Below are 12,433 nucleotides of genomic sequence, written 5' to 3'. Positions count from 1 at the left end.
TACTTGTGGTCACAGGCCAGGAAAGGCCACCTCGCCCCTTATCATACCACCTTGGAAGAACTGAAAATATACAGGTCTCTATAAGTTATCTCCGAAAACAGCTATACAAACCCCTGAAGCTTGGGACAGTACACTCTCCACATTGGAAGCAGACTCTTACCTTACAAAGAGTTTAAAACTCAAGTAATTGGCCGGGATCATGAGCAAGCAGTGCAAAAAGAGTCAGACTATATTATCTTACTTTGGTGACAAAGAAGATCAAAATATACAACCAGAAGAAGACAACAAAATCAAAGCTCCTACATCCAAAGCCTCCAAGAAAAATATGAATCAGTCTCAGGCCTTGGAAGAGCTCAGAAAGGATTTTGAGAAGCAAGTAAGGGAAGTAGAGGAAAAACCGGGAAGAGAAATGAGAGTGATGCAAGAAAATCACGAAAAACAAGTCAACGGCTTGCTAAAGGAGACCCCAAAAAAATACTGGAGAAAATAACACCTTAAAAAATAGCCTAACCCAGATGGCAAAACAGGTCCAAAAAGCCAATGAGGAAAAAAAATGCCCTAAAAAGCAAAATTGGCCAAATGGAGAAGGAAGTCCAAAAGATTACTGAAGAAAATACTTCCTTAAAAATTAGGATAGAGCAATTGGAAGACAGTGACTTTATGAGAAATCAAGACACTGTAAAACAAATCCAAAAGAATGAAAAATTAGAAAACAATGTGAAATATCTCATTGGAAAAACAACTGACCTGGAAAATAGATCCAGGAGAGAGAATTTAAAAATTATTGGACTATCTGAAAGCCATGATCAAAAAAAGAGCCTAGACATCATCTTTCAAGAAATTATCAAGGAAAACTGCCCTGATATTTAGAACCAGAGGGCAAAATAGAAATTGAAAGAATCCACAGATCTCCTCCTGAAAGAGATCCCCAAAGGAAAACTCCTAGGAATATTGTAGCCAAATTCCAGAGTTCCCAGGTCAAGGAGAAAATATTACAAGCTGCCAGAAGAAACAATTCAAGTACTGTGGAAACACAATCAGGATAACACAAGATTTAGCAGCTTCTACATTAAAGGACCACAGGGCATGGAATATAATATTCCAGAGGGCAAAGGAGATAGGATTACAACCAAGAATCACTTACCCAGCAAAACTGAGTATAATCTTTCAGGGGGAAAAATGGTCATTCAGTGAAATAGAGGACTTTCAAGCATTCTGATGAAAAGACCAGAGCTAAACAGAAAATTTGACTTTCAAATACAGGACTCAAGTGGAACATGAAGAGGTAAACAGGAAAGAGAAATCATAAGAGACTTATTAAGATTGAACTGTTTACATTCCTGCATGGAAAGATGATATTTATAACTCATGAGACTTTGTCAGTATTAGGGTAGTTGGAGGAAAAAAATTATGTATGTATAGATAGATAGATAGATAGATAGATAGATAGATGATAGATAGATGAGGCACAGGGTAAGTTGAAGGGGTCATATCTGGAGACTAAAATTAAGGGATGAGGGAGGATGATACTCGGAGAAGAAGAAAGGGAGAGGTAGAATGGGGTAAATTATCTCACAAAAAAAAGAAAAAAAGTCTCTTACAGTGGAGGGGAAACGGGGAAGGTGAGAGGGAATGAGTGAATCTTATTCTCATAGGATTTGGCTTAAGGAGGGAATAACATACACATTCAATTGGGTATGGAAATCTGTCTTACCCTACAGGAAAATAGGGGGAGAAGGGGACAAGAGAGCAGGGGGATGATAGAGAGGAGGGCAGATTGGGAAAGGGGGTAATCAGAAGCAAATACTTCTGAGGAGGGACAGGGTCAAAAGAAAGAATAGAATAAATGGGAGGGCAGGATAGGATTAAGGGAAATAGTTAGTTTTTCACAACATGTCTACTATGGAAGTGTTTTGCATAACTGCACATGTATAAGCTATATTGAGTTGTTTGCCTTTTCAATGAGGGTGGGTGGGGAGGGAGGAATAGAGAAAATTTGAAATCTCAAGTTTTAAAAACATATGTTTAAAAAAAATGTTTTCACATGCTTTGGGAAATAAGAAATACAGGAGATGGGGTGCAGAAGTCTATCCTGCCCTACAGGAAAATAGAAGGGGAAGGGGATAAGAGAAGGGGGGAGAGATAGAAGAGAGGACAGACTAGGGGAAGGGATATTCAGAATGCATGCCATCTTGGGGTGGGGGGAGGGGTGAGATGGTGTGAAAATTTGGAACTCAAAAACTTGTGGAAGTGAATGTTAAAAACTAAAAATAAATAAATTTATATTTTAAAAAAAAGTGTTTGCTTCTGATTACCCCCTTTCCCAGTCTGCCCTCCTCTCTATCATTCCCCTACTCTCGTCCCCTTCTCCCCCTATTTTCCTGTAGGGTAAGACAGATTTCCATACCCAATTAAGTGTGTATGTTATTCCCTCCTTAAGCCAAATCCTGTGAGAATAAGATTGAGCCATTCCCTCACACCTTCCCCTGTTTCCCCTCCAGTGTAAGAGCCATGTCTTTTCTGTTTTTTTTGTGAGATAATTTACCCCATTCTACCTCTCCCTTTCTTCTTCTCAGAGTATCATCCTCTCTCAACCCTTAATTTTATTCTCCAGATATGACCCCTTCATCTTCAGCTCACCCTGTGCCCTCTGTCTGTATCTGCATACACACACACACACACACACACACACACACACACACACACACGCACACACACACGTTATTTTTTTTTCCCTCCAGCTACCCTAATACTGACAAAGGTCTCTTGAGTTACGAATATCTTTCCATGCAGGAATGTAAACAGTTCACCCTTAAAGTCTCTTATGATTTCTCTTTTCTGTTTACCTCTTCATGTTCCATTTGAATCTTGTATTTGAAAGTAAAATTTTATATTCAGCTCTGGTCTTTTCCTCAGCAGTGCTTGAAAGTCTCTATTTCACTGAATGGCCATTTTTTCCCCTGAACAATTATACTCAGTTTTGCTGGGTAGGTGATTCTTGATTGTAATCCTACCTCCTTTGCCGTCCAGAATATTATATTCCATGCCCTGTGGTCCCTTAATGTAAAAGCTGCTAAATCTTGTGTTATCCTTATTGTGTTTCCACAATACTTGAATTGTTTCTTTCTGGCTGTTTGTAATATTTTCTCCTTGACCTGGGAACTCTGGAATTTGGCTACAATATTCCTAGGAGTTTTCCTTTGGGGATCTCTTTCAGGAGAAGATTGCTGGATTCTTTCAATTTCTATTTTGCCCTCTGGTTCTAAAATATCAGGGCAGTTTTCTTTGATAATTTCTTGAAAGATGAGGTCCTGGATCTGTTTTCCAGGTCAGTTGTTTTTCCAGTGAGATATTTCACATTGTTTTCTAATTTTTCATTCTTTTGACTTTGTTTTACAGTGTCTTGATTTCTCATAAAGTCACTAGCTTCCAATTCTAATTTTTAAGGAATTATTTTGTTTTTGTTTTTAGTTAGGCAGTGGGGTTAAGTGACTTGCCCAGGGTCACACAGCCAGTGAGTGTTACGTGTCTGAGGCCAGATTTGAACTCAGGTCGTCCTGAATCCAGGGCCGGTACTCTATCCACTGTACCACCTAGCTGCCCCAAGGAAGTATTTTCTTCAGTAAGCTTTTGGACTTCCTTTTCCATTTGGCTAATTTTTCTTTTTAGGGCATTCTTCTCCTCATTGGCTTTTTGGACCTCTTTTGCCATTTGGGTTAGGCTATTTTTTAAGGTGTTATTTTCTTCAGTCATTTTTTTGGGTCTACTTTAACAAGTTGTTGACTTGTTTTTCGTGATTTTCTTGCATCACTCTCATTTCTCTTCCCAGTTTTTCCTTTACTTCCCTTACTTGCGTCTCAAAATTCTTTTTGAGTTTTTCCAAGGCCTGGGACTGATTCACATTTTTCTTGGAGGGTTTGGATGTAGGAGCTTTGACTTTGTTGTCTTTTTCTGGTTGTATATTTTGATCTTCTTTGTCACCAAAGTAAGATAATATAATCTGACTCTTTTTGCGCTGCTTGTTCATGATCCCAGCCAATTACTTGAGTTTTAAACTCTTTGTTAAGGTAATAGTCTGCTTCCAATGTGGAGAGTGTACTGTCCCAAGCTTCAGGGGTTTGTACAGCTATTTTCAGAGATACTTGTAGGTACCTGTAAATTTTCAGTTCTTCCAAGGTGATGTGATAAGGGGCGAGGTGTTTATTCCTTTCCTGGCCTGTGCTCTGGTGTATGCGTGACCAACCACAAGCACTCTTTTCTGTCTTGGAACTGTGAGGAGAATTTTCTCTCCACAGCCACTACAAGCTCTACTCCACCAGCACTTCTCCTCGTATCTGGACCGTGCCTCAGAACTGTGACCCAGATCCATGCACGGGCAAAGGAAGAAATTCATGCCTCACTACTGGCAAAGCGATCTCTGCAATCCCCCTCTGATCAGCCACGTGATTCCCCCTCAGTCTGTGGGCCAGAACCTCGGAAACTGGGCCTGAGACCTACCTCCTCTGTTACCACAGAGGCAGACTTTTCCCACTGACCTTCTAAGTTGTCTTTGGCGTTCGTGGGTTGAGAAGTCTGGAAACCGCCACAGCTACCTTTGATTCAGTCCTCTGAGGTCTGCTCCAGGTTTGCTGTGGCCTGCATGCCCATGCCAAACTGCGCTCCTCTAACAGCCCATCATGTTATACCTTTCAGATCAACCATCCAGGTTGTCTTGGGCTGGGAATTTGTTTCACCCTGTCTTTTTGTGGGTTCTGCTGCTCTAGAATTTGTTTAGAGCCATTTTTTACAGGTATTTGAAGGGATTTGGGGGAGAGCTGAAGCAAGTCACTGCTTTCATTCCACCGTCTTGGCTCCGCCCCCCCAATTGATTTTTATTAAACTACTCGTCTGACCATGTTACTCCCCCTACACAATCAATTCCAATGGCTCCCTGTCACCTCTAGGATCGAAGATAAACTCCTTTGTTTGCTATTAAAAGCTTCTCACATGCTAGCTGCTTTATGCGACTACTACCTTTTGGTCTAGCCTAATTGGCTTTTCTTACTGTTTTGCAGCACTGCTCATACCCTCCATTTGCCTTTGTATTGACTATGCCCCTTGTCTGGAATTCATCCCCCCCTAAATTCTGTCATTTTAGACATAGCTTCTTCTGCATGGTGTTGCCTGACCACATCACTCCCCTGCTTCGTAAATCTCATAAATCTTCTAAGATTAGATAGAGCATTTATTAAATGCTTACTGTACGCCAGGCATTGTACTAAACACTGAGTATACAGAAACTAACAAAGAAAAACAAAATAAACAAAAAGCCCCTGAAATGTTCCCTCTTTTTGAAGAGCTTGCATCTAACAGGAAAGACAAAGCATGTGATGAGATGGAAGTAGAGGAGAGTGAGAGCAACCCAGCCAATGTACAGGTGGAGCAGGCTTGTGGAAAAGGAGCCTTTAGTTGAGAGTGAGCCAAAAGTGGACACTAAGGAGTATGAGTGGGCCTCTTCATGATATGGGGATTCCAGACAAGGACTTTAACTAATCATTGAGTTAGCCTCACGAGGTTACTCCCAAGGCATCAAGCAGTTGGTTGTGGTGATGGTGGGGCAGATAAGAAGTGGAAATTGAGCAATGTGCCAAATACAAAGGTCTCTCTTTAACATCTAAACTTCTATACAACCTGACTCCAACCTGTCTTTCCAGGCTCATTATACATTACTTACCTTCATATACTGGACTTTTAAAATGACCTTCTTGTTGTTCCTCAGTTATAATATTCCAGTAGCCATCGCCATACTTTTGCACAGACTTTCCTCCATGCCTAGAATGCACTCTTGTTTTCCTTCAAAGCTGGTCTCAAATGATTCCTGCTGTTTACAGGAAGTGTTTCTTGATCTCTCCCCCACTCCCCCCCACCCCCATTACCTTGTTTCTGCCTTGTATTTATTTTGTACTTATGTATTTATGCACATGTTTTTTACCTTGAGAGAATATAAGTTCCTTGAGGGCAGGGAATTTTTGCTTCTTTCTTTGTATCCATAATGCCTGGCCCAAAGTAGGCATTTGAAAATGCTAATTGACTGATGATAGAAAACAACAAAATGTGTGCTTACCTTTAATGTAGAAAAATATGTGAGTATTTTTAGATAAGACATCAGTTTCCTAGTATGTTTGTTAATTCTCTTGCCAAAAGTATTTACCTTCACTTTGGAATTGAGAATTAAAAATAATACTTTATTTAGTTCAGTGATTCTCAGACATTTTAATATCTCTAGTAACCAGCTCCTGGACTACCTGCCTCCCTCCATCCTCCAAAAAAAGGATTAGAATTTCCACATTTCCATGCTGTGATAAAAATAGATTGTTCTGGCAATAAAAGTTCTTTTTTTTTTTTATTTAGGAGAGAGAAAGGGATTTAAGGAGAGGTTGATGGTTGTCATTTTCAGAAGACACACAAAAGAATATGTTGTATATTAAAATAATGTCTGTGGTTGTTTAATAGCAATAAAGGATAATTGGCCAGTGAGCCAGATATCTTGGGTAGAAAAATACACAGATGGAAGAAAATTATTTTTTGTACAGTCAGTCTGTCACCAGCAGGAAGCGGTTTTTTCAGAAACTAGCATGTCTAGTTATAGTTAACGATCTTCTTAAACAGCTTTTCTTGACAGACCTTCTTTAGATTGACAGTACAAATGAAGACCTAAATTCATCTTTACCCTGCCACTTTTTAATGTCCTAAAGTTATTTATGCTTTTCTCCACATCTTTCCCCCTGGAAATAGGGAGAGTAGTTGGTCAGAGTAATTTTGTGGAAGGCAAGGTCTGGGTATGCTTGTCTAGCTTGTTTCCCATTGTGTTCCCCAAATACCTTTCTAATATGGCCAAATTAGGATTTGAGAAATGTTTCCTTTTAAGATTTGCCATTTGAAAATAACTTTCTTCTCTTGTGACTCTTCCTTTTCAGGAAACACATGAAATTGTGGCAATCAAGAAATTCAAGGACAGTGAAGGTATGTTTTTCTGTATATTAAAGTTTTTGTATACCATATATAGAATAGATATGCCTTATCAAGCAAAAACCTTATAACCAGCTGAGATTTTAAAATAACAACCTAAAGAGATGGAGTAATAGTCCTCTTCTGGAACTTTGATTTGGAATATTAAGTACGTTTTATGGGAATAAATGAAAATCACCATCATTAGATGTTAGAAAACCCATTTTTAGTTGAAGATGTGATCAGTGATCAGGAAAATGTTTTATTAAGTCTAGGTAGAAAGAACAATCTTTAACTTGACCCTATATCACTGATATGAACAAATTGTATAATTTGAATTAGATATTTGTATACTTTCATACACATTCTGCATATTACTATATTAGAGCTTTTAGTTTCACTTATTGTGATTTTTATTTCATAGACAAAGTTAGAAATTTAAGGGCGATTGATCATGGTGTATCATATAAAGGTGTCTCCAACTTATAACAGTTTATAATTCTTTGAGAAGAAACGACTTTTCAAGAAATAGGTACTATGCTTAGAGATATGTATATTGTCATGTGTCGTTTTAGTTCCCAAGATGCACATTCCACTGAAATATTACAGAATGTTTCAAGTGGAATGTTGAAACCAATCTATGTTGACCAAGAGTGATAAAGCATAATAGCTCACTTGAACTCTGTCATATAAAATCAGTGCATTGGTTGAGAGTGAAGCAAAGAGCTGATCAGAAAAGCATGATTTTTGGAGTTTGATAGATGGCCTGTGTTAAAAGAAAACTATTTTAAGACTAAACTAGAGATCTGTAAAATAGCAGTCATGTTCAACTTTTATCATCAACATGATTTATTTATTAATATTAAGTACCATTAGACTTGTGTCTAAGTTAAGATGAACAATTTTATTAAATTAACCATAAAAGCTAGTTAACATTAAGTGGCTCAACAAGATCCAGCAACAAAGAGGTCCTAGACAAAGTAAAATTCTTTGTTTTCTTTCCCCTTCTGGCAAGCCTCATATATGCAGTGAATGAATTACAACAGGATGCCTAAACAACTATTACATGGGCAGCCAAGCAAGGGAGGCCAAAATAATTGCTTTCAAGATGCTCTGAAAAAAGCTTCAAGTAAAGGAGAAAAAGAACAATGGATTTTGATATTACGCAATCTATAATAATGGGAAAAGAAGGTGTTCTTCTACTCTCTTTCTCTAATATGAATGTGGTCACAAATATATAAAACAGGAAGAGAGGAAATATTTTTTAAAAGTTCTAGATTAATATTCTTAATGTACATTGAGGTAAAAATTTTAAATAAAATATTAAGAAATCGACAACATAAAAGGTTGGATATATAACAGGAATGTAGGGTTGGTTCGACATTAATATAATAAATCATGTTAATAACAAATAATAAAACACATTATTATTATATCAATAGATGCTGAAAAGTATTTTAACAAAATCCAGTACCTATCTCTGTTTAAAAAAAAACACAACCAAAAACACTAGAAGGCATAGGAATAAATAAATCTTTCCTTAATATACTAAATAATAATTATCTCAAGCCGGGAGCAAACATTATATGTGATGGAAAAAAGTTAGAAGGTTTTCCAGTAAAATGAGTGGTAAAGCAAGGATGTACATTATTACCACCACTATTTAACAAAGTCCTAGAAATGCTAATGATAGCTGTGAAAGAAAGAGAAATTGAGAATAAGCATAGCAAAGAGAAAACAAAAGTATTGCCTTTTCCAGTTATATGATTCACATTGTAAACCTCAGCATCAATAAAAAAAATTAATTGAAACAAAACCTCAAAGTTGCAGAATATAAAATGTATTCACATAAGTCATTATCATTCCCTTATATTACCAAGAAAACCAGAAAAATGAATATAAAAATATGAAGAGGCAGAGAAATTCTATTTAAAATGACTATTAGATGGTATAAAATATTTGAGAATGTTTCTGTTCTACCAAGACAGAACCAGGAACTATATAACTATGGAACACCTTTTGCAAAAATGAAGACAGAACCAAATAATTGGAGAAATATTACTAGGTCATTGATAATAACAAATATGATATAAATAATATAATTTTATATAACAATATATGATACAATATAATAAAAATGATAATGCTACCTTACCAAACTACCAGAAGATTATTTTATAGAGCTGGAAAAAATAATAACATTCATCTCTAGGAGCAAACAGTCAAGAATCTCAAGGGTAAAAATGAAAAAAGAAAACAGCAATGATAATTTGGTACCAGAGCTGAAACTATAATTATTAAAACAGAGAGGTCAGTCAGTGAAACAAGCATACATAAGCAAGTAAATTTAACATGGTGTTCGATGAACCTAAAGACTAGTGTAGAGACTCACTATTTGAAAAACTCTTGGGAAAGCTATAAAACAATTTGTTAGATACCAACATCTCACACTGTATGCCAATATAAAGATCAGATATATACGTAATTTAGATATAAAAGGTGATGTATTAAATCAGAAAATCAGGGAAGAAATTACTTTTTAGGTGTATAGATAGGGGAAAGTTCATGACCAAAGCGATAAAGAGGATCCCAGAAAATAAATGAACAATTTTGATTATATAAAACTGAAAAATTTTTGCCTAAATGAATCTTATGCCATTAACATTAGATGGGAAAGAGAAACTGGGGGGAAAGAAGTTTTCTCTGATAAGGGTCACATATCCAAGATATATAAGGAATTGAATAAAATTTACAAGACTAAGAGCCATTCTCAAATAAATAAATAAATGAATTATTCAACATTTTAAAGTGCTTACTATGTTCCAGACATGGGTCAAAACATATAAACAGGCAGTTTTCAAAGGATGAAATCCAAACTTTCAATACCATATGAAAAATGCTCCAAAGCACTAATAATTGGAGAAATGCAAGTTAAAATAGCTCAGAGTTCCATTTCACACTAATTTGAATTGGGTAAAGATGACAAGAGAGAAAAATCACAAATATGGGAGGGACTGTGCAAAAACAGATACTGTATAGTACACTGTAGAGCTGTGAACTAGTTGATCTAGACCAGGGCTTCTTCAACTTTTTCCACTCACGACCCCTTCAGCACTTCATAAAGTGTGGGTCATAACCCATGACCCTATGGGGTCATGACCCACAGTTTAAGAAGTGCTGGGACATTCTAGAAAGCACTGTGCTCTTAAGAAAGGTCCAAACTGTACATACCCTTTAACCCACCACTTTCACTGCTAGATCTATATACTAAGGAAATTTTAAAAAGAGGAAAAGATATACAAATTTTTGTGGTAGCCCCAAATTGGAAACTAAGGGTACAGCTTCCTCTTGGGGAATGCTTAAGCAAATTGTGGTATATCAGTGGAATGGAATGTTATTTGACCTTATGAAATGATAAACTCTACAGTTTTAGAGGAAACTGGGAAGGCCTTTATGACCTGATTCAGAGTAAAGTGAACAGAACTGGGAAAACAGTTTACTTGTCAGCATTATTATAGAGAAAAACAACTTTGAAAGACTTTTGAACTCTGATGAATAGAGTTACGAACTACAGGATTAAACTAAAGATAAATCATGCCACCCATCTCCTGCCAGACAGATGATAGATTTAAAATCCAGAATGAGACTCATATTTTTGCATATGGCCAATATGGAAATTTGATTTGCTGGAGTTTTCGTGTGTGTGTGTGTGTGTGTGTGTGTGTGTGTGTGTGTGTGTGTGTGTGTTTCATCATTTAGGGGGGAGGGTGTTGTGGGAGGGAGAGAGAATGATTTTTTTAAAAGTTTCATGCGAAAAGATCAAGCAATGTAAAAATACCAGTGAACTCATAGGAAACAGTAACAGTAGCAAGACCAACCTGATATAATCAGTCTTGAGGATGGTAGCTTTTTTTAAAACAAGGATTCTGGACCTCATAAGAGTCCATAACACAGAATAAATGGTTAGAGATTTTGAAAATAATGCCTGTAGCTACAACTTAAAGAAGAGTTTTCACAGGTGCAGGCTTGTAAAAGACTTTTGTCTGTGTATGATGTTGTAAGCTATACCATTAAACACCATTAACAACCGGTGTCAATAGGATCATCCTTTGAATACAAAGTTCAGCAATATAGCTTAGGTCATATACACATATGTATGTGTGTGTGCATCTCACATACACACGATTGATATGAAAACTGACATCAAAAGCAATTTGGGGGTTTAAGGAAGATTGTTCACTTTTAAAAATATTATATTCTAATATGTTAATATCAAATACGATCTTTAGCCTTTTAATGTCTCTAACTATAAATTATGGATTTGCTATATGATTGTATAATGCTGAGCTTTTGTTCCCTCCTAAATTGATGTGCTACCCAGTTAAGGAAAAGGGAAGTGTTTTATTCAACATCTATTGTGTGCCTCCTATGTTTAGAACAGTCTTCCAGGTGCAGGGAGAAGATAAATTAGAAACTTGTTTCTGCCCTTGTGAAGCTTATTAGGTTATTTACAAATTTTTCTAAAAAAACTTTTTGACTATTTGTTTTCAAATTTCATCCAGTCAGTTAGTAAACATTTATTAAGTGCCACCTGTGTGGCAGGCACTGTGCTAAAGGGGTGGGGTGGGATGGAGGGGGATGCAAAAAGGCAGAAGACAATTGCTGCCCTCTAGGACCTTATAATATCATGAGGGAGACAACAAGCATACAAATATGTACAAACAAGCTATATAGAGGATAAATAGGAAATAATTAATAGAGGGAAGGCACTAGAATTAAGAGATGTTGGGAAAGGCTTATTGCAGAAGATGAGATTTTAGTTTACTACATTTTTAAACTAAATTTTTAGTTTACCAGGAAAGTACTTGGAGGGGATAAGAGTGTAAGGTGTAAGACTGGAAGGGTAGGGAGGGGCTAGGTTATGAAGGGCTTTGAAAGCCCTTTTATTTTTTATTCTGAAGGTAGCCAGTGGAGTTTATTCAGTATGGGGGGGAGGGTGACACAATTGGACCAGTACTTTAGGAAAATCACTTTGTGAATGGAGGACTGGAGTGGGGAGAGATTTGTGGCAAGCACACTTACTAGTAGGTTATTAAAATAGCACCTGGCTGGAGGCAGTATTATAGGAGAAAAGAGGGTATATTTGGGAGATATTACAAAGTTAAAATCAGCAGGGCTTTGTAACTGCTTGGATGTGGGGGGTGAAAGATAGTGAGGAATCCAGGGTGACTCCTAGGTTTTGAGCGGGAGGGACTAGGAGAATGGTTTAGTCCTGTACAGTAATGGGGAAGTTTGGAAAGAGGAGAGACATTCAAGAGAGAAAGACAATGAAATCATTTTTTGATATGCTGAGTTTGGTCTGCTTGACACCCAGTTTGAGATATCTGAAAGGCAGCCAGAGATGTGATTGGAGGTCAGAAGAGAGAGTAAGGCAAGATAGGAAGGG

The 12,433-nt window shown here is 37.0% G+C and overlaps 1 protein-coding gene across 4 annotated transcripts in view; it reads left to right on the top strand.

Annotated features, from left to right (window-relative positions):
- CDKL5 (cyclin dependent kinase like 5) overlaps nucleotides 1–12,433 on the top strand; it is a 261,982-nt gene that overhangs the window by 136,675 nt on the left and 112,874 nt on the right. For all 4 annotated transcript variants that reach the window (XM_021007395.2, XM_021007396.2, XM_021007392.2 and 1 more), the window contains one exon: nucleotides 6,957–7,002. In XM_021007395.2, the coding sequence (XP_020863054.1) occupies nucleotides 6,957–7,002 (46 nt within the window). The remainder of the gene's footprint in view (nucleotides 1–6,956; nucleotides 7,003–12,433) is intronic.

This window comes from Phascolarctos cinereus, unplaced genomic scaffold, assembly GCF_003287225.1.
Source record: "Phascolarctos cinereus isolate Bilbo 61053 unplaced genomic scaffold, phaCin_HiC Scaffold_726;HRSCAF=1367, whole genome shotgun sequence".
Taxonomy (NCBI): domain Eukaryota; kingdom Metazoa; phylum Chordata; class Mammalia; order Diprotodontia; family Phascolarctidae; genus Phascolarctos; species Phascolarctos cinereus.
Note: the sequence above shows the minus strand (reverse complement) of the source record. Positions and strands in the feature narration are given on the sequence as shown.